This window comes from Coffea arabica, chromosome 6c, assembly GCF_036785885.1.
Source record: "Coffea arabica cultivar ET-39 chromosome 6c, Coffea Arabica ET-39 HiFi, whole genome shotgun sequence".
NCBI lineage: Eukaryota > Viridiplantae > Streptophyta > Magnoliopsida > Gentianales > Rubiaceae > Coffea > Coffea arabica.
In genome coordinates, this window is record NC_092320.1 from 918,653 (window position 1) to 936,900 (window position 18,248).

The 18,248-nt window shown below is 35.9% G+C and overlaps 2 protein-coding genes and 1 long non-coding RNA gene across 3 annotated transcripts; 2 read left to right on the forward strand and 1 right to left on the reverse strand.

The window, feature by feature from the left end:
• Positions 1-1,240: 1,240 nt before the first annotated feature.
• On the reverse strand, positions 1,241-2,345 carry LOC140008214 (uncharacterized). Its single transcript, XR_011815590.1, has 2 exons — positions 2,100-2,345; positions 1,241-1,575 (listed from the first exon to the last, which is right to left on the reverse strand). It is a non-coding gene; the product is annotated as an uncharacterized lncRNA (long non-coding RNA).
• Positions 2,346-8,972: 6,627 nt separating this feature from the next.
• LOC113697245 (KH domain-containing protein At2g38610) lies at positions 8,973-13,676 on the forward strand. Its single transcript, XM_027216787.2, has 7 exons — positions 8,973-9,138; positions 9,388-9,479; positions 10,414-10,565; positions 12,203-12,319; positions 12,408-12,524; positions 12,754-12,897; positions 12,985-13,676. The coding sequence occupies exons 1-7, from the start codon at positions 9,059-9,061 to the stop codon at positions 13,129-13,131; spliced, it is 849 nt and encodes a 282-aa protein (XP_027072588.2). The 5' UTR covers positions 8,973-9,058; the 3' UTR covers positions 13,132-13,676.
• A 2,421-nt stretch (positions 13,677-16,097) lies between these two features.
• LOC140008211 (protein RETICULATA-RELATED 3, chloroplastic-like) lies at positions 16,098-17,835 on the forward strand. Its single transcript, XM_072051781.1, has one exon. It carries the CDS (start codon positions 16,346-16,348, stop codon positions 17,537-17,539), a length of 1,194 nt encoding a protein of 397 aa, XP_071907882.1. The 5' UTR covers positions 16,098-16,345; the 3' UTR covers positions 17,540-17,835.
• Positions 17,836-18,248: the final 413 nt, after the last annotated feature.

Below are 18,248 nucleotides of genomic sequence, written 5' to 3' on the forward strand. Positions count from 1 at the left end.
GAGAGAGGGAGCCAGAAAGTATTAGCATTCAAGACCATGCATGGAGAAAGCTCCATTTTTCAGAATGCCAACAAATCTTAGAACCCACGACATATATTGACTAAGAAGCTATAGATGCACATTATCAAAAAAGTAGAAGACACAGGAATGTACATGATGTACTCCAGAAGCCCATCCCCATTTTCCCTCACAGTCTCTATTTAGGAGGAGACATAACAACAGATTGCGAGTTTATCGTTCTTCTTACCCTTTTTTTTTTTTAGTCCCTTTTTAAGATTTCTTATTCATGCTTTTTGTTCATTGTTTTTTGGTATACTGAGGCAATGGGAACCACGTGAAAACCCAGTATCAAATTTAATATGATGCTGAAGTGTTTCTTCCAATCTTAGCCCACTCACTGGCAGAATACATTTACGCATGCCACATATGCAGGGATGAGGAGATCAAGCACAACTTATATGGCCTTGAGACTCCTTTTGAAGTATCACAACCTAGAAATGGTCCAATTAGTCAACGATTTTTTCCACCAGTAAAAGAGGTGCCAACACCGATCAAAAGGTAAACGTGAGTTTCAGCAATGACAAATACGTTAGTTGCTCTAAAAATCATTAGGAGTGGCAACGTAGCAACTCCATGGATGAGTTCAATGGACATGGCGGGTTACAAATATTCCAGTGAGTAAATTGTGAGTCGCTAGGTTAAATCTTTGCATAAGGTTGGTTGACTTAAAATACTAGCAAGATCATCACTCGTTTAAGTAATGAGAGGTTGATTTAAAGTAAGTAACAGAAGATATAAATAGATATACAAGTAGCAGGAAGAGGAAGGTGGGATTAGGAAAGGGCCTTGCCTGGGTTGGGTTGTTAATTAGGAGTAGAAGGAGAGGATAGCATCTCCATAAGCTTCTTGTCCCGTCTTTCCATGGCCACGTCCCAGACGTCGTTGCCGATGTGCTTCGGCTGTCAATTCAGCAGTATTTACCGCCAAACAAACATCAAAATTACCTTTTTTTTAATTTTAGTACTAATAATTTACTAGTAGTACACCAAATAATAATATTAAAGGATGAATAACTGAAAAAACAAAATGATCAGTTAAGATGATTGAAATATGTCTGCTTAGGGAGAGAGAGAGAGAAAGGATCTGATAGAAATATCGGGGCAAAGAAGGAAAGGGTAAGAATTGAATCGGAGAAGAGATTACCCGGCCGTGGGCGGCTTTGTGGATAAAGTACTGCGCATTCCCCATCACGCAAAGCATGCCGGCTATGATTCCCAACGGTAGAAATGCTTCCAACACCCGCCACCCCACCATTTCCTTCACCACCGCCACCACCACCAAGATGCTTGATTTGCTTAGGCTGCTGCTTTAGTCGCTGCGTTTGCTCCCCTACGGTCGGTTGCGCTTTTGCTTTATTTTTGGGACTTCGAGACGTGCGAGTCCTTGCCACTCGAACACTGCGTTTTTATATCTGTGGTGGGCCATTCTGTGTGGTAATGGGCTTTAGTCCATAGCCCCAGCTTTTTGGGCACTCAAAAATGTCTGTTTTTAGATTCAGATCGAATGTCGACTGACCTAAGCTCAGGGATTAGGGGCCAGCAAATTCAATCAAATGTCAAATCATCATAAACATATATTAATAATAGACAATTAAAATTATACATAAAAGTTTTCCTTAGATTAGCAGTTTACAACTTTACATTTTATTTGTTGAGTTTAGATTTAGTCCAAAAGAACTCTACTTAAATAGTTTTAAAATCCATGAGTAAAAAATGTAATTTGAAAAATGCAATGGGTTAATTTTACATTTTAATAAAATTATAAAAGGCTAAAACACAATTATTAAAAAGTTTTAGGGCACTCAAAACAAATAAATGTTAAACCTAACTCTTACTTCTTTTTTTTTTTTTTTATTGTGCCGTCGCTTACTATAATACGATCCATCTTTCAATCTTTTGTTCTCCCAACAAAGCCTTGTTCTTCGTTTTTGACCCAAAAAAAAAAAAAAAAAAACGAAGCCTTGTTCTTCGAGTCCCAACAAAGCCATTTGGTTTTTAATAAGTTAATTTTGATTCATGGCTTCTGAGAAGGAAACTCACGTGGAGGAGCAGGCGACCAGTCGAGGACTAAGGAGGAGGAAGATCCAGATAATAAAGCAATACCAACCGTGACTTGCTTTCTTTTCTTTTTTTTTTTTTTTTCTCTGTGTTCTTCTTCTTCCTTTAGACTATACCACAAGTCTCTTTTTTCTTTTATCACATAGCAAGCTTACATGAAAACTCTTTCTTCTCTTCCAATTTTTGCTCTTTTCTTTTTTCCTTTTTCTTTGATTGCAAATTTGCAACAAATTTAGTTGCATGAAAAATGGGTTTAAAGAATTTAGATAATGGAAAATTTTTGGTTCTCGGTCAAACCCAATTTTTTGGGTTTGCTAAGTTTTTGAAACGCGGGTTTGTTTGGATTGAGCATTATTTTTTCAATTTTATTTGGTTACATCATCATTATAATTTTTAATATATTTTTTTATCTTTTCAATTATCTTTTTATCTTATATACATCACGTCACAAAAAAAATTTTACAGTAAAAATATCCCAAATAACTTACAATCCAAACAAACCCGCTGTTTTTAAAGTTGACTCAACCCAAATGGCCGGCCATTTTTCGGTTTGACTAATCGGACCAGCCGATCCGATTCGAATTTTGAAACATAGGTCTCTCCAACACACTCCATTTTTCTTTACTCGTTTTATTCTATCACTAGAGGTACCTCGACTGTGCAAGACACAGCCTAGGCCCCCTAATAACTTAATTGAACATATAACGGCAAAACTTTTTGTACATAATAGACAAAAATACGAGAAATTTTGAGCATCAGAAGAAATTTCATTTATGAAGTTAATTCTTCTAAATCAAAACGACAATAAACATACCATCTATTAAATCCATCACTAATCTTGAGATTAATGAACAAGTGCATGGCTGAATACAATTGGGAAGAAAGAAATCTGATTTTTTCTATGCAACATTGAGAAACGATTCATAAAGAAATAGAAAAAAGAGACTTTAATCAATTATATAAATGAGTTGTTTAAATGTAATAGTTGGTTAGCTACTAATAAAAAATAATTAATCAATATCCAAGGATTAAATTTTTTTCATTAATCTATAAATCTTGATCCTATAGTCATAAATTAGATAATATATAAAAACAATAGAAGTTCTTGTAGTTATGCAACTTGACTTGCAATTGAAATCTTTTGTCTTGCTCCATCGAGATAGAAGTAGGGAAATAAAAAATGAGAGAAAAATCATAGATTCTTCAAATGAGAGTTACATCACGTGTCAATAAATGAGAGTGCTACATTAAATTCCCATGTCTCTTATATAATAGGTAGACAATTAGAACGAATGAAAATTGATCCAAGGGTTGTAATGTAGTGTTATTGTATTAAAACTAATCTAACGGTGATGAATTAAACAATAGACTCACTTAGTCAAATAATAAAGGTTAAAAAAATTCGTTGGGCTCAAAAGAAGAATAAATGAGCCAAACTTGCTCAGTTTGGCATGAAAAAAAAGCAAAAAAAAAAAAAGGGATATGCAAGAGGCAAGAAAACCATGTGCAAGAAAAAATATTAGACTTATGCCACTTGTCAAATTATTGGAAAGTTAAGTGGTAATAGGGAGGCAAAGAACTAAACCTCCTTTCCTTCTTATATACAAGGTAGACATGTATGGGTTATTATTATTTTACCACCATTAAATTACATCACTACTATCAATTTATTTCATAATATTATCTTTTAATCACTTTACCCTCACAGGTAATTCAACTCAATATGTTAACAAAATTTTAACAAAAATACCCCTTTATTTTATATCATTACTATATTATTATTATCACTTTATCCATTTAAATTATAGTAATATAATCATTTTATTTTCTAACATTATTTTATAAGCATTTTACTCCATTGTTAACCTAACCAATATGTTCAAAATTTTTTATATGTATTTACCCTTTTTATGTATAATTTTAAAAAAAATTCGAATGGCTCTTCTTATATTTTCTCACTCTAAAAGTTTCAAGAACATAAAAATATAAAGGTTTTCTCAAATTATTCTTTTTGTACTTATTAATACTAGAAAATAAAGTAAGATAGGAGAAAAAAGAGACAGAAAATTAGATTTTGGAAAAAAAAAGAAATATAATATTATCATATTACTTTAATGTTGTCAGAATTAAGATTGGAATTTGTGGTAAATATAAAAGAAAAGTAAATTTAAAATAATAAAAATATTGAATTCTTTCTTATTTACAATTTTTTAGCCTCTAGGTCTCTCCCATCCCCCAATTCTCACTTCATACCTTTCTATTTTTGCCAATATTAATAAGATTACCAAGAAAACAAATATATTAATGTTCTGACTTTTTTTCTTGACACTAAAAAAGAGAAGAGCCATTGTACATTTTTTTATTATTTTTATTATACAAATAGAAGGGTACCTTCTTGTAAAATTTTAAATTTGATAAATTGATTTAATGGCAGGATAAATTGCCTAAAAATAACGGTAGGGGTAGATTGATAAAAAAAAAGTTTATGTGGTCAAGTAATAATAATTTTAAGAACTAAAAAATAACGTTAAAAGAAAACTTAATAGTAACACCAAACATTAAAAAAATAATGTAATAAATGATAATAACCCTACGTATATGGATACATCTTAGCAATACCTTTATCTAGCCTCTAATTGGTTGGATGACTAGTAATACATACTAGTGATTGGTGCACACTCGATGTATGTGTGCAAGTAAGAAAACAATCTTATGTTGAACTAATGAAAAAAAAATCATAAAAATCAAACAAATAATTAAATCAAGCAATTATCTACTCCCTCCGTCCCGAAAAATTTGTCACTTTTCGGGAATTGGAATATTTTTCAATAGTAGACAAGAATAAGAGATAGCTGTCTGTAATTCCTAAATTATCCCCGCCAAGCTGTCCAAATTTTGACTATACTAGTGCGGATGAAGTTATTCAAATGGTTTATGCAAACTAGTCAACACTTTGGGCCCACTACATTATTAAAACTACACTAACTTTTTGCTTATTTTGCACTGCACGCGCTAGTAAACATTGGCTAGCATCAGCCACGTACTTCAAAGCGTGTCTTGTTCTTTTGACAATTTTTGCTGGACCCACATATTTAAAGGTAGTGTCAGAAGGAGAAAATTTTATTTGTCATTTTAGGTATGTGACAAACATTTTGGGACAGACCAAAATAGAAAGCATGACAGTTTCAATGGGACGAAAGGAATATATAAGTGTTTGTGTGGTTGAGTTGAAATGGGTTAGCAATAAGAGATTATTTGAATGGTAAAAAGTGAATTCTAAACTTATTGCCAGATTTTTGTAGTATCATGTACACGGGAAAAAACAATAAATGAGGCAAAACTTAGAAATTAGAAAAATGGCAACAAATATCAACCCCGTCGAGGAATGTGTAGAATCCACCAAGGAAGTTGATTGGGGATTCATTAATCTGTTTGCATGGAATGTTTTTGAAACATTATTTGGATAATTACAATATTTTTTATGATGTAATATACGTGAGATAAAAATTGATTAATAATATAAAAAATAAATTAAAAATATATTTATGATGCAAAAAAAATATTATTTGAAAAAATAAAAAGTATCTAAACAAACAATTTTGGAAAGGGGGAGGGATATTGTGGGGTAGGGTCGGGCAGCGGACGCGGCTAGGAAATGGGAGGGGACGGCTGAAACGACGAAGTATTGGAAAGCGGTTGTGTCGGCCACTCCGTCAGTCCAGCTAAGACACGGTTGGAAGCATCAATTAGCATTGGCCGCATGCTCCTGGAGGGACCCCACATGTAGTGGGCCATAGTGTGGGCACTGGAGTTTGGCATGGACAAACACGTGTCCATAAATGTCTCAGACAGCCGTCCGTCCATCGTCTCCGGGTCACCCATAAAAAGAAACCAGTGGAAAATGCACGCTCGTGAGTGTGCATTTTTAAAAGAAAGGTTTATATACAAAAATAATGAGCAGTTATCAAAGGTTTTATTAGATTTTCTAATGTGAGTTTTTTTTTTTAAATTTTGTTTTGTACAAACAAAGAAAATAAAGTTATTGGCGGTTTCTATTATTTAACTTTTTAGTGGGAATTTAAACAAGAAAATACAAAAAATGACAAAACAAAAATTTTACATCATGCCCCTCATCTCCCTTCGTATATACTACTGCTAAATGCACATTCAATATGTATGCAATGAAAAATATATAATATTTATAGTCATATATTTTAAATAAATTTTCATTATTGAAGCAAAACTTTAATCTTTTAAAATTTTCCTATAAAATAATTCTGCGCTGATAACCAAAATGCTTAGAAGTGGTTATGTTGAAAATACATGCTTAAATGGTTAAAAGTAAAAAATGTTCATGGGTAGTTGTCATGACAACAAATGTGTAGTTAGTTAGAGTAAAAATGGTTTTCATAGGGGCAAAAAATAAAAGCTCATAAAATGACAAATTGTGCTAATATATAGATACATATAAGATACTACACACTAGTTCTTTTTTCCTTTTTTTTTTAAATAAAAGAAAGAAAATAGAAAAAGAAATGCACACTATTAAGTTCACAAATTCAATACTTCTGTAGAAAACTCTACAATAATAGATTTAATCGATCGGTATGAGGTCTATGCCCTGTCCGCATTCACCTCTATCTTTTTTTTTTTCTTTTTTCTGAAAAAGAAGGGATCTTCTCTTCCGGTCTTTCGACTCTTTCCAAATAAAATTGAATTCTCTCTCGCCTTAAAAGATCCCAATCAATCCTCTCCTAGCATCAATTTACTATTTTCCATTGCACAAAAGAAAAAAACACTAGAATTAGTGCTGCACCCTTTTACTTATTTCTCGATTAAGGATATTGTTGAATTTAAAAAATATCACATCAAATTTTTTTTCTATAATATATTAAACGAACTCTTATCAATTCATATCAATATACCATGAAAATTTTAGCTCAAAAAGGATAGTCAAATTATTTTAACAACAATTACTATGCCATTAAAATTTGATATATAGCAATATATATCTGCCTATATATATATTTTTTGGAAGTTGTCAATCATGCTCAAATACTAAAAAATGTGACTTCTATAAAATTAAAAACAATTTCTCTAATGAGTGCTAGCTAATGCATCCAAATCACATCTAATCTATCTGCCACGTAAGTAGACACAAACAAAGAAAAATCAGTATCCTACATTTTAACTCTATTTTTCCACAATATTTAACGCATGAAATCAAGTCAACGAGTATGAAAATCATTAAACAGGCTCAAATCACAGAATTTGTTCGTTTGTAAGTAATTATGTGAATTTTTTTGGGTACTATTGTCTAAACATGTTCTTCAATAATTGTTTAATTTTATTATTTTACATACACCGCGACATAAAAGCTGTAATAGCAAAAAGAAATGTTGAAATAATATTGAAAAAGGTATGAAAATCGAGGGCCAAAATTGAAAACCGAAATCACGGGGTGAGAGACTAGACTATAGAGAGGTGTCAAGACTAGGGTGGCAATGGGGCGGGGGTGGGACGGGGGATCCTTCTCCCATCCCCCGTCCTGTTGTCAAATAACTCCCCCCATCTCCCGCCCCGCGCCGGTCCCGGCCCGGTTTCCCCCGTGGTCTCCGGCGATCCCTCGCGAATAAAAAAATCAACTTACAAAAAGCAAAACTCTCCTTATATGTTCAAGTATTTTTGAGAACTAATAGGAGAGAGGAAGAATTCTCAAACACTAACAAAAAATACAAAGAACAGTTAAATTTCAGAAATAACAAAAGGCAAAAATCAATGGAAAACATAAAAGAGAAAATCAGCAAATGAAGGGGAAAACAAACCCATGGTTGTTAGAACTGCTTATAAACGATATCATAGACCATGGAAAGAATTATTGTTGCATTAGACTCTCGTATTTACATTTTCATTAAGGCTTTTAGACAAACATCTTATATATATATATATATATATATATATATATATATTTTATGCGGGGGATGGGGCGGGTGTAGTTGCCCCATCCCCCGCCCCCGTTTTAAGGCAGGGGTAAATATTTCGCCCCCATCTCCGTCCCCGTCCCGCCCCATTTCTACCCCCGCGGAGCGGGCACCCGCCCCCATTGCCATCTCCAGTCAAGACGAACAAATTGGCTTACGAGATCGCGAGGTGCTACTAATGTTGAAAATGTTTATGTATTATATATATTGTAAATAAATTAACTAATAGTTACTAGTGATAATGGCACGCCTCACGTGCGTGCAATTTAGGAATAACCAACTTTTAAATGGAAGAATTTAGTATAAAATTTTCATAAAAAATTAAACTTTGATCTATTAAAAGTTTTTTTGAATAAAATTTAAATTAATTTAGTGGTTACAATATTCGTGAGTGGTTACAGGTAAAAATTAGTTGCAGTTACATTGATGGATAATATGCAGTCAAATGATAAATATATAATTTTATTGCGAGAATAAAATTAAATATTTTAAAAAAAGATTTATACCAAATCCAATACTTTCCGATTACATATGGTATAGATATAATTTAAAACATTTTTCGACTCACCGATTTATTCCAATACACAGGCCAAATGTTAAACAGAAATAAATAATATTTGCTTGAAAACATCTTTAACTTTTTATCTATTTTGTGATTATAAATAAATATGTAGGAGCAAGTAGCGGCAGCAGAAGAGATTTGACTCCGATTCCGATTGCTGCAAAACAATCGGCATTTGATTATTATTATATCAGGTACTCTATGATTTTAACTCGAGTCCTACTACTACTGGTGAGTAGTTACTTTTTCCAGCAGTGGTTATTTTCTTCTACTTATTATTATTAATTTTTAACCCATTTCTCGGGCGACTAGTGAGCGACTGTAACTAAAACCCTGGAAGCAAACCATTTTCATTCCTCAAAAACCAGCAGCAGCGGCAGCAGCAGCAGCATCAAGCTATGTCGGGTCTGTACAATCCCAACTTCTCACCTGCCAGAGCTGTATCTCCACAGATTAGAACTAACTCTGATGTTGACAGGTCTGCCCCTTCTGCTCTTCTCTTCCAGTATCTTCTTTTTTTTTCCTCTTCTTTTATTTATTTATTTATTTTCGATTTAATGGTTGTTCTGGAACTTTTTTCTTTCCATTTCAGAATTATATATTTCGATGATGTTGCTTCTTTCCTTTATGAATATACATATGTTTGTGTGTGTGTGTAGTTTTTTGTTTTTTGATTTTGATGTGGAGTTTTATTTGTCTGTGTATCGTCTTGGTGAACGCATCTCAGTAATCAGTACTTGTCAGAGCTGTTGGCGGAGCATCAAAAGCTTGGACCTTTCATGCAAGTTCTTCCCATATGTAGCAGACTCTTGAATCAAGGTCCTGTTTTTTCTTTTTCCTTTTTTTGCCCCTCCCTCCCCCCTTTTGTATTTGGGGTGTTTTGTTGTATCTTTAGATCTAGGTTCTCTGGTTTCTTTGGCTTCTAACTGCATTTGGGTCTATGGGGGCGATGGCTTGTGATTAGAATCTACATTTTAGATCCACTTGACTTATTTTTCCATGTAAATGACTGTTTGATGTTCGAATTTGGCTTTCTAAGTTGAGATTTCTTGTGCATTCAAGGATTATGCCTCTGCCCGCCATTATGCCTGTGTCTCTTCGTCTGTTTTTTACTTCTTTGAGATGCATTGTGGAAATAAATAGTCACCCGATGATTTGGGGTATTGTAGAAAACTGCTAGTTTCCCAAAGCGTTCCTTTTGGGTTGCAAGAGTGGAGTGTTAAATACTTGAACAAGAAACAAAATGCCTATATTTGTATCCTCTTGATATTCTGAAAACAAATAGTCACCTGATGATTTCTTGTTTCAGTATTCAGAGCAAATGTCTTTTATTGGATTTGATAACTTTAGGCATTGCTTATTATGGAGGCAAATAAAAGCATGGTTTAGGCCATTCATTCTTAAAAAATATATGTAGGAGACAACTTTAGGCTCATCTCATTTTCAAAGAAGTTCGTCTTGAGATATAGCCATCTTTGAAGCATGTTCCAAAACCAGTTGCTTGATTGTGGTAGTCATCAACCTACTTCTTTGGAGGTATTGGAACTGATGATCTTTTTGATTCCTGTGTGGCATTTAAAATTTTTCCTCCAATATGCTACATGCTTCAACTGCATATTAAATCTTCTTGGTGTAGTCTATTATCTCCGTATCATTCTTGTGATGCAACTGGTTAGTTGTTGTTGAGGCTTTTTGGTTTTCTTACTGATTTTGAGCGTTAATACAATATTCCAATAAACTTTTAATCTTTCAGAAATCTTACGGGTTTCGGGGATGATACCAAACCAAGGTTTTGGTGATCTTGACAGACTGCGACATAGAAGTCCCAGTCCCATGGCTTCTTCGAATCTTATGTCAAATGTAGCTGGAACAGGAATTGCTGGTTGGAATGGACTTCCTCAGGAGGTATATCTGTTATTTAATCCGGTTCTTGTGAACTCTCTAGCAGTTTCTAGTTTCTTTTCATCTAATACTTTTTCCGACTTTAATCTTTCCAGAGGGTACTGAATGTTAACTTTAGATCTTGTTGTTCCATTAGCTGCCTCCTCCTTTGCATGCGCTACTAAAATTCCTACATAATCAAAATCGCTCTTAGAGAACAACCACAAACACTACAGTGGAGGAGGATAGAACAGAACTCATTACACTAAACGCCTCATTTAAGTCTGATAACAACAATCATGGCTGACAACCTAGTTTCTGACTTTGAAAGTTAATTATGTTATAGTGCTTTTTTAGATAGACAGTTATTCTAAAGTCAATTTAAAGCAAATGGCTTTTGAAATAAAACTTTTCATCATGCAACATGGCAATGACTTAATTTTTTAAAAAGAAATATAACAGTTGGAAAAGGGGGGAGGAAATTGGTCCCCTCTGAAGGCTATTTTTTTTTGGGTAAGCGGAAACTCAGAGATTAAAGTTCATATTTTATGCCAAACTTAAATGAGCATAGAGTGCACTGGAGCATTGCCATTGTTGTGCTTGGTACACTGACTGCACTCTCAAACAAGTTAGCCATCATGAATTCTACAATTGTTTTCCTCTGAGCCTTGAGCAAAAAAAAAAAAAAAAAAAACTACAGACGAATGTGGTCTGCTCTATCTAACTGAAGATTTAACTTACATATGTAATATAGCATGACCTTTCAAGGTTTCATCCTACTGCTGAAATGAGCAGATATATTGAAGTGGTTGAAAGGGGGAAGCATCCTATTGCTGGATGTCCGTAATTGTCAATCCTCCAACAAATTTAAGACTTATTATGTGTATGGGCCTTGATATTACATTCTAAATGCATGAAAAACATCGATATTTGATATGTGTATACATTTGTAAACATGGATACGAGGAAATGCGTCATGCTTGGTCTTCATAGGGCTATGATCTGGCCACTAGTGAATCAAGAAGATATATGGTCTTGGAAAAGAGAAACCGCTTCTTGCAATTGCTACTTGCATTATATATCACCCCTGCGATGGGAAAGTAGTCAGTAGAGCTTGTATAAAAAGCCTTTCTTAAAGAATTCAAGGTGGAAAAGCTTTTACTCATTGGGTACTAAGAATGTTCTGCGAGACTATACAATCACCGGGAATTCACATCTGGTCTGAAGCACTGAGAAAGCCTTGTGTTCTGGTTTTCCTGATAAGTGGCTTAGTGGTTAGGTTAATTGTGGATTGTAATACCCTCTTTTATCTGTGACATGGGGTTCTTACTTCTAAGTTGTGATTTTAATGGTTGACCGAACACGATCTAGGGGGTTAGTTCATAGTTTTTTTGCTTATGTACTCGCCTTGTATTTGTAAGAAAAGAAATTGCAAGCAGTAGTTCTGGTACAAATTGCTTTCGGCAGTTGTAGTAGTAGTGAATTCCTCAATCCTTTTGTCATTGCCTAAAGTTGTCCTGTCATGTGATGACTGTTCTTCACATGTATTATTACTCAATATGCGTGGATATAGGTTTTGTGTCTCTATGTGCATGACTCTGTTGCATGTTTAAGGGAAAATAGGGATTGGACTGAGATACAAGCTTTGCTTCCTGTGGCAGAGACTCAGTGGAACCCCTGGAATGACGATGGACTGGCAAGGTGCCCCGGCAAGTCCTAGTTCATTTACTGTGAAGCGAATTTTGCGCCTGGAAATTCCTGTAGACAATTATCCAAATGTAAAATTTATCCTTATTCTGGTATATTTTACTTGCTTGTTAATAACTGGAATAGTTATTGAGCTACCTACTTCTCTATTGTTTGTAGTTCAATTTTGTTGGCCGGCTCTTGGGCCCCAGAGGTAATTCACTGAAACGGGTTGAAGCGACTACAGGGTGTCGTGTATATATCAGAGGAAAAGGGTCAATAAAGGATCCAGATAAGGTAGCCCCATATTTGATTGTTGTCTTGTTCAGTATTGCTTCTCATGATATTCTGTTAGATCTTTTTCCCTTACATCATTCCCCTCCCCCCCCCCCCCCCCCCCCCCCCCCCCCAAAAAGACAAAAGTGTTCATCAGTGAAGAAGCTGAAATGTGATAATCGGCAATTGGTGTACTTCTTTCAAGTGACATGTATTTGGTTTGAACGTTTTTTCGCTGCTTATTTTCAAGGAAGAGAAGCTGCGGGGAAGACCAGGTTACGAGCACCTCAACGAGCCGCTTCATATCCTGATTGAGGCTGATTTACCAGCTAACGTCGTTGATATAAGACTGAGACAGGCACAAGAGATAATAGAGGAATTACTCAAGCCCGTGGTATGCTACATACATTTTCTTCAGAATTGCATAAGTTAACTACCTGAGATAATTGATGTTAACTACCTTATATTCTTTTTCGTGCAGGATGAGTCTCAGGACTATATAAAGAGGCAGCAGCTTCGTGAACTGGCCATGCTGAACTCAAATTTTAGAGAAGAGAGTCCAGGACCAAGTGGCAGTGTGTCACCTTTCAATACAAGTGGAATGAAACGTCCCAAAACTGGGCGTTGAAAAGTTGTGTCTGCTGCTTCATTGAAGTACTACTTTCTGTTGACCTCTGATCTGCAGAGTTATGCCTGAACATATACAATTCGTGGCAGTCAAGCCTCCTTATGGCTCAATGCGCAGCTACCTAAGTGAAGAATTCATATGAACAGACGAAGGGGGTATTTGCAGACATGCGTTTTTGGCTGGATTTTTTTTTTAAATAATAGTTTCTATTTATTATTTACTGAAGAAGATAAAACAGAAACAGAAACAGGACGAGAGGGGGTTGGAGTAGGGGTGGAAAAGGGAGAAACAGAAATTGGTTTATACAGTTGGCCTTTTGAGTTAGGGTTTTTTTTTTTGTGGTATAAGTTGTTGTAAGCTTCAATTCATTGGATTTATTCTTGTGTTAATATTTTGTAGTGTGAAATATGTGATAATTATTGGTTCAGCACGAACTGTGAAAGTGGTTTGGGGCTTGTAGGTATTTCCTTGACATTCTTCCAATGGTTATATAATTGTATTCTGTTGATACTTAAATATATGCTGAATGATGTTGGGGGAGTTTATATTTGGTGTATTGGGGAGCATCGATCGAGTTTTTTTTTTTTTTTTTTTGTTTCTTTCTGTTTTGGGGAAGTAATCTGTAGATGAACCAGGGTTTTGTTGATATTTTGATGCTTTTGCATGAGGGGAGCATGATTGATTTCAGTTTTTGAATGAATTTTAGTTTTAGTTAGTTTGTATTAACAAATGACCAAGGACTATCATATAAGCTGTTGATCATGGATTGGAAGTCAGATGTGATTACAGTAGTGTGGTGTGCTCGCGGTTCTTCAATCAATTCATATCATATACTATTATTGAGGATTGGGTAATGTGGCAGTTTGTTTTTGGTCCAAATCAAATCAGAAGGAAGAGGAGGAGGAGAGTGGGAAGAGATTGACTGACTTGAATGAATGATTTGTGTAATAGAGAAAGAAAGAGCGGGGATGGATGGATGGCTTTGGCAACTAGACGGACCCATCAATAATTGAATTGGCCCACTTCACTTTATTGGGCTATTGAGCAGGATGAGGAGAATAGTTGGGTTGGGTTTGGGGGTGGAACGAGTTACCAGCGGAGGCTACTACTAATGTAATGTTGTAATATTGAATTGGCCCAACATCATATGTTGGCCTACTACTACCCCAACAACACTCCTCACCGTAGAGGCTTCAACAGAAAGTAGAAGAAGTAGTGTAGTACTTGGATTTGTTTATTATACTACAAAACAAGGAGGAGGTTGGGACCCAACCCAAGGGCAAGGCGAGGAAAAGAAAAAGAAAATGATGCGGTAGCAGCTATGTTTTCAGAACCGGACCAGGTATCGATTCGATCAATCTCAGGGGGGTCATGGGTTAATGGATTCAATCGGATTCGATAGGGGTTGAACCGAATGACGTCATAAATGCAAATTATTTAAAAATTAAAATATTATATGTAAAATACCTAATAACATGTAAATATTAATAAATGTATATTCATATAGATTTGATATTTTAAATATATTTAACAAGAAAATACAAAAAAATTAGAACAATCAAGTAACAATTTATATTATTTAATGAGCATTAGCAAATTTAGAATTAAAATTATGGATTTAATTGAAAAATAATACCAAATTTTAAGAACATATTGATAAAGTATGAAATATTTGAGATATATTAATAATTTTTAACAATCTAGGGGTCAAAATATAATATTGAAAAAATTTGAATTCTTTTTATATATGCTGTTTGAACAGAAAAAATTCGATTTTTTCGATCAAATCCAGTTTTTGATCGAATTTTTACTTGCTCGGTTTTTAAGCATGAGTCAGACCGAATACTTGACCGATTCTCGATTTAATTGATCGAACCGATCGATTCGATCCAAATTTTAAAACACAGGTAGCAGTAGGACGTGGAAGTCAAAGAAAGGCGTGAAGCAAGAAACCACCAACAGGCAACGACATATGATTGTCAATAACGTATATTCATTCGTACTTCCGATGGATACAAAGAAAGCGGGCCGGCCGGCCGCCAGCCAACACATATATGTCCTTAGGGTTTTAAGATTTCTTGACTAGTCTTTCTTTCTTTCCTTCCTTGCACTGACTATATATATTTATTAGTACTAAGGGTCTGTTTGATAATATAAAAAAGTGTTGAAACTGAATCATTTCACATATTTTGAGTATTTGATAAATGAAAATCTATTTGCTGAACTTGTTAAGCAGTGATGAACCTATGTGTATTTTTTTCAGCACAAGAATCCTAACTGAATGCTTAATTCTGATAAGAATCAATAGAACCACTTCCATTACTTTATCCTATCTATTAAATCTACCATTATTTGTTAATTATATTCAAAATTCTTATCTAATTAAATAATCTAATATTCCCTATCTAACGGTTTTTAGTTTCTCTTTTCTCCATTTTTAATGACTTTCACATCTTCTCCATACTCCTCATATAATATATTTCATTTTTTATATTAATTTGATTTAAAAATAAATATTGTCATTTTCATACCTAACAATTTTAAACTAATTAAATCATAGATTCTATTTTTTTTTGAATGAAAGGGTATAAGGGTAAAATTGTCAAATTAAACTAATTAAACATTCAGTTATAAATATTTATCAAACAGTATAAATAGGTTTAGTATTAAAATTCAAATATTTATATAATTTTTTTCAATGCTTAAAAATTTAACAAATTAATTATTTCAATATTCAAATTTCAGAATTCAAACTTCAAAATTCAGATTCAATTTTATCAAACATAATCTAAGTAATATTTTTCCTTCTTCCTTTCCCTTTCCTTAATTTTAATCTTTTTTTAGTATACCACTATTAGGGTTAACGTGTCAGTAGTAGTAAGTGTTTCTCCCCCCTTCCCCTTCCCCTTCCCCTTCCCCGGTATGGTAAATATACATTTTCCTTTATTATTATTAATTATTATTTGCATAAAATTAGTAAGTGACAGAACTAAAAACTGCACATACCTACCTTCCGTTCCGGCTACTAGTATCAACTCTCTTACTCTCCTCTCCAGGCTCTCCTCAACAGCAGCAGCGACTTTTTTCTTTTTTGATTTTTTTTTTGGATTGGTACGGCGAACGGGCAGAGAGAGGGTGGGACGCCTGGACGGGGTTTTGGGGAAGTCTTGTCTTGACAGCCTCCCCCCCCCCCCGAACCCCCCGCTTGCCGGAAATGGCCACCATGGCTCAGCTCCGCTACTCTCCCTTTCCCGCCCATTTTCATAACAATCGCCTTAATCATCTCCTCTTTCCAGCCCCCAAATTTCCCCTCCCTCCTACTTGTCCTAATTCCTCCTCTGCTATCTCCTCCGCTTCTCAATCTGCTTTGCAATTATACGCCTCCTCCTCTAGGGAGCCCAGGTTTCCACCCGCCTTTGCCGCCGGCGGTGATAGCGGCAGCATCGGTGGCAACCGGGGTTTGGGCGGCGGCGGCGGCGGCCCCCCTGATGACTCCGATTCTTCATCATCACCTTCCAACTCCTCTGATGATGATGCCGGATTCGGACCCATCGGGGCTTTTCTCAGCGGCTGGAGATCGCGGGTGGCGGCAGATCCGCAGTTCCCTTTCAAGGTACTCATGGAGGAGTTGGTGGGGGTGACGGCCTGCGTGCTTGGAGACATGGCATCTCGTCCTAATTTCGGCCTGAATGAACTGGATTTCGTTTTCTCTACCCTCGTCGTCGGTTCCATCCTCAATTTTCTACTCATGTATCTCCTGGCACCCACCGCGGGGGCTGGGGGCGCTCCTTCTTCTAGCCGCCTCCCCTCCATCTTTGCCTCCTGTCCTCCCAGCCACATGTTCGAGCCGGGGGCTTACGGCGTGTTGAGTCGGATGGGAACTTTTGTGTACAAAGGTACCCTCTTTGCAGCCGTGGGCTTCGCCGCCGGACTCGTGGGAACTGCCATCTCCAATGCCCTGATCAAGATGAGGAAGAAGATAGATCCCAATTTCCAGACCCCCAACAAGCCTCCTCCGACGCTTTTGAATGCTCTCACCTGGGCCGTCCACATGGGCGTCAGCAGCAACTTCAGATACCAAACCCTCAATGGCATCGAGTTTCTGCTTGCCAAGGGCCTTCCATCTTTTCTCTTCAAAAGCTCCGTTGTCGTTTTGAGGTGCTTAAACAATGTCCTTGGAGGGATGTCTTTTGTCGTACTGGCCAGGTTAACAGGATCACAGGCTGCTGCTGCTCCTCCTCCTCCGTCTTTCGCTGCTGCTGAGCTGGAACAGGAACAACAACAACTAGTCAAGGAGGAGGAGGAGGAGGGTGCCCGGGAAGGTGGTGCTGCAGCTGGAGATGCTGTGCCTGCTGACAAAGTCAAGTTGGTCAATGACGGAACAGGAACAGAAGCAAAACAATACTAGTACTAGTACCAATAATAATGTGTCTGCTTCCTTCTAAGTGATTTTTTTAGCTGCGTTGCCAATTCCCTTTTTTCCCAGTTGAGGATTTTTCCTATCATCATTAGTAGTTCTTGTCTATCCATAAAAATGACAAGTTTGTTTTGTTTACGAATCCAAAGATGGTTGTTAATTCCTCGTCTTTTTTTCCCCCTGTCCCCTACTTTGGATCCTCGACTGCCTTACTAGCATTGTACTATTTGTGTTTAATCGATCATGCACCCCTGAGGCTGAAAATTACGGTCTCAGCAATGAGTTCAGCCTTTTCTTCGTAGTCTTTGATACCACTATTCTTATGCCAAGATTTCTCTTGCAACCAGCATTATGAGGCCCAAACATAGCCGCATTAACACAGGTTCGAATTGCGATTGATATTCGTTTTTTGCAAATTAGTTACTGCTTGGTTCCATCCATGTCAAAGATGTCTCCTGCATGGTCTTTTTGGCTTTGACATGATTGATCATCTCCTGCAAGTGCAACTTTTCTACTTCATACAAATTACAAATCATTTGCTTCTTTTCGACTACATACCTAGGAACCTGAATTACAAATCTTTTGCTTCGGTTTTGATGATTTATCAGGTTAGACGTCTAGCACGACCAGGGAAAGAAATAAAACAGAAACTGTAGAAGGAAAGATATTCAAAGTTCCACGAGATCCATGTTTAGAGGCG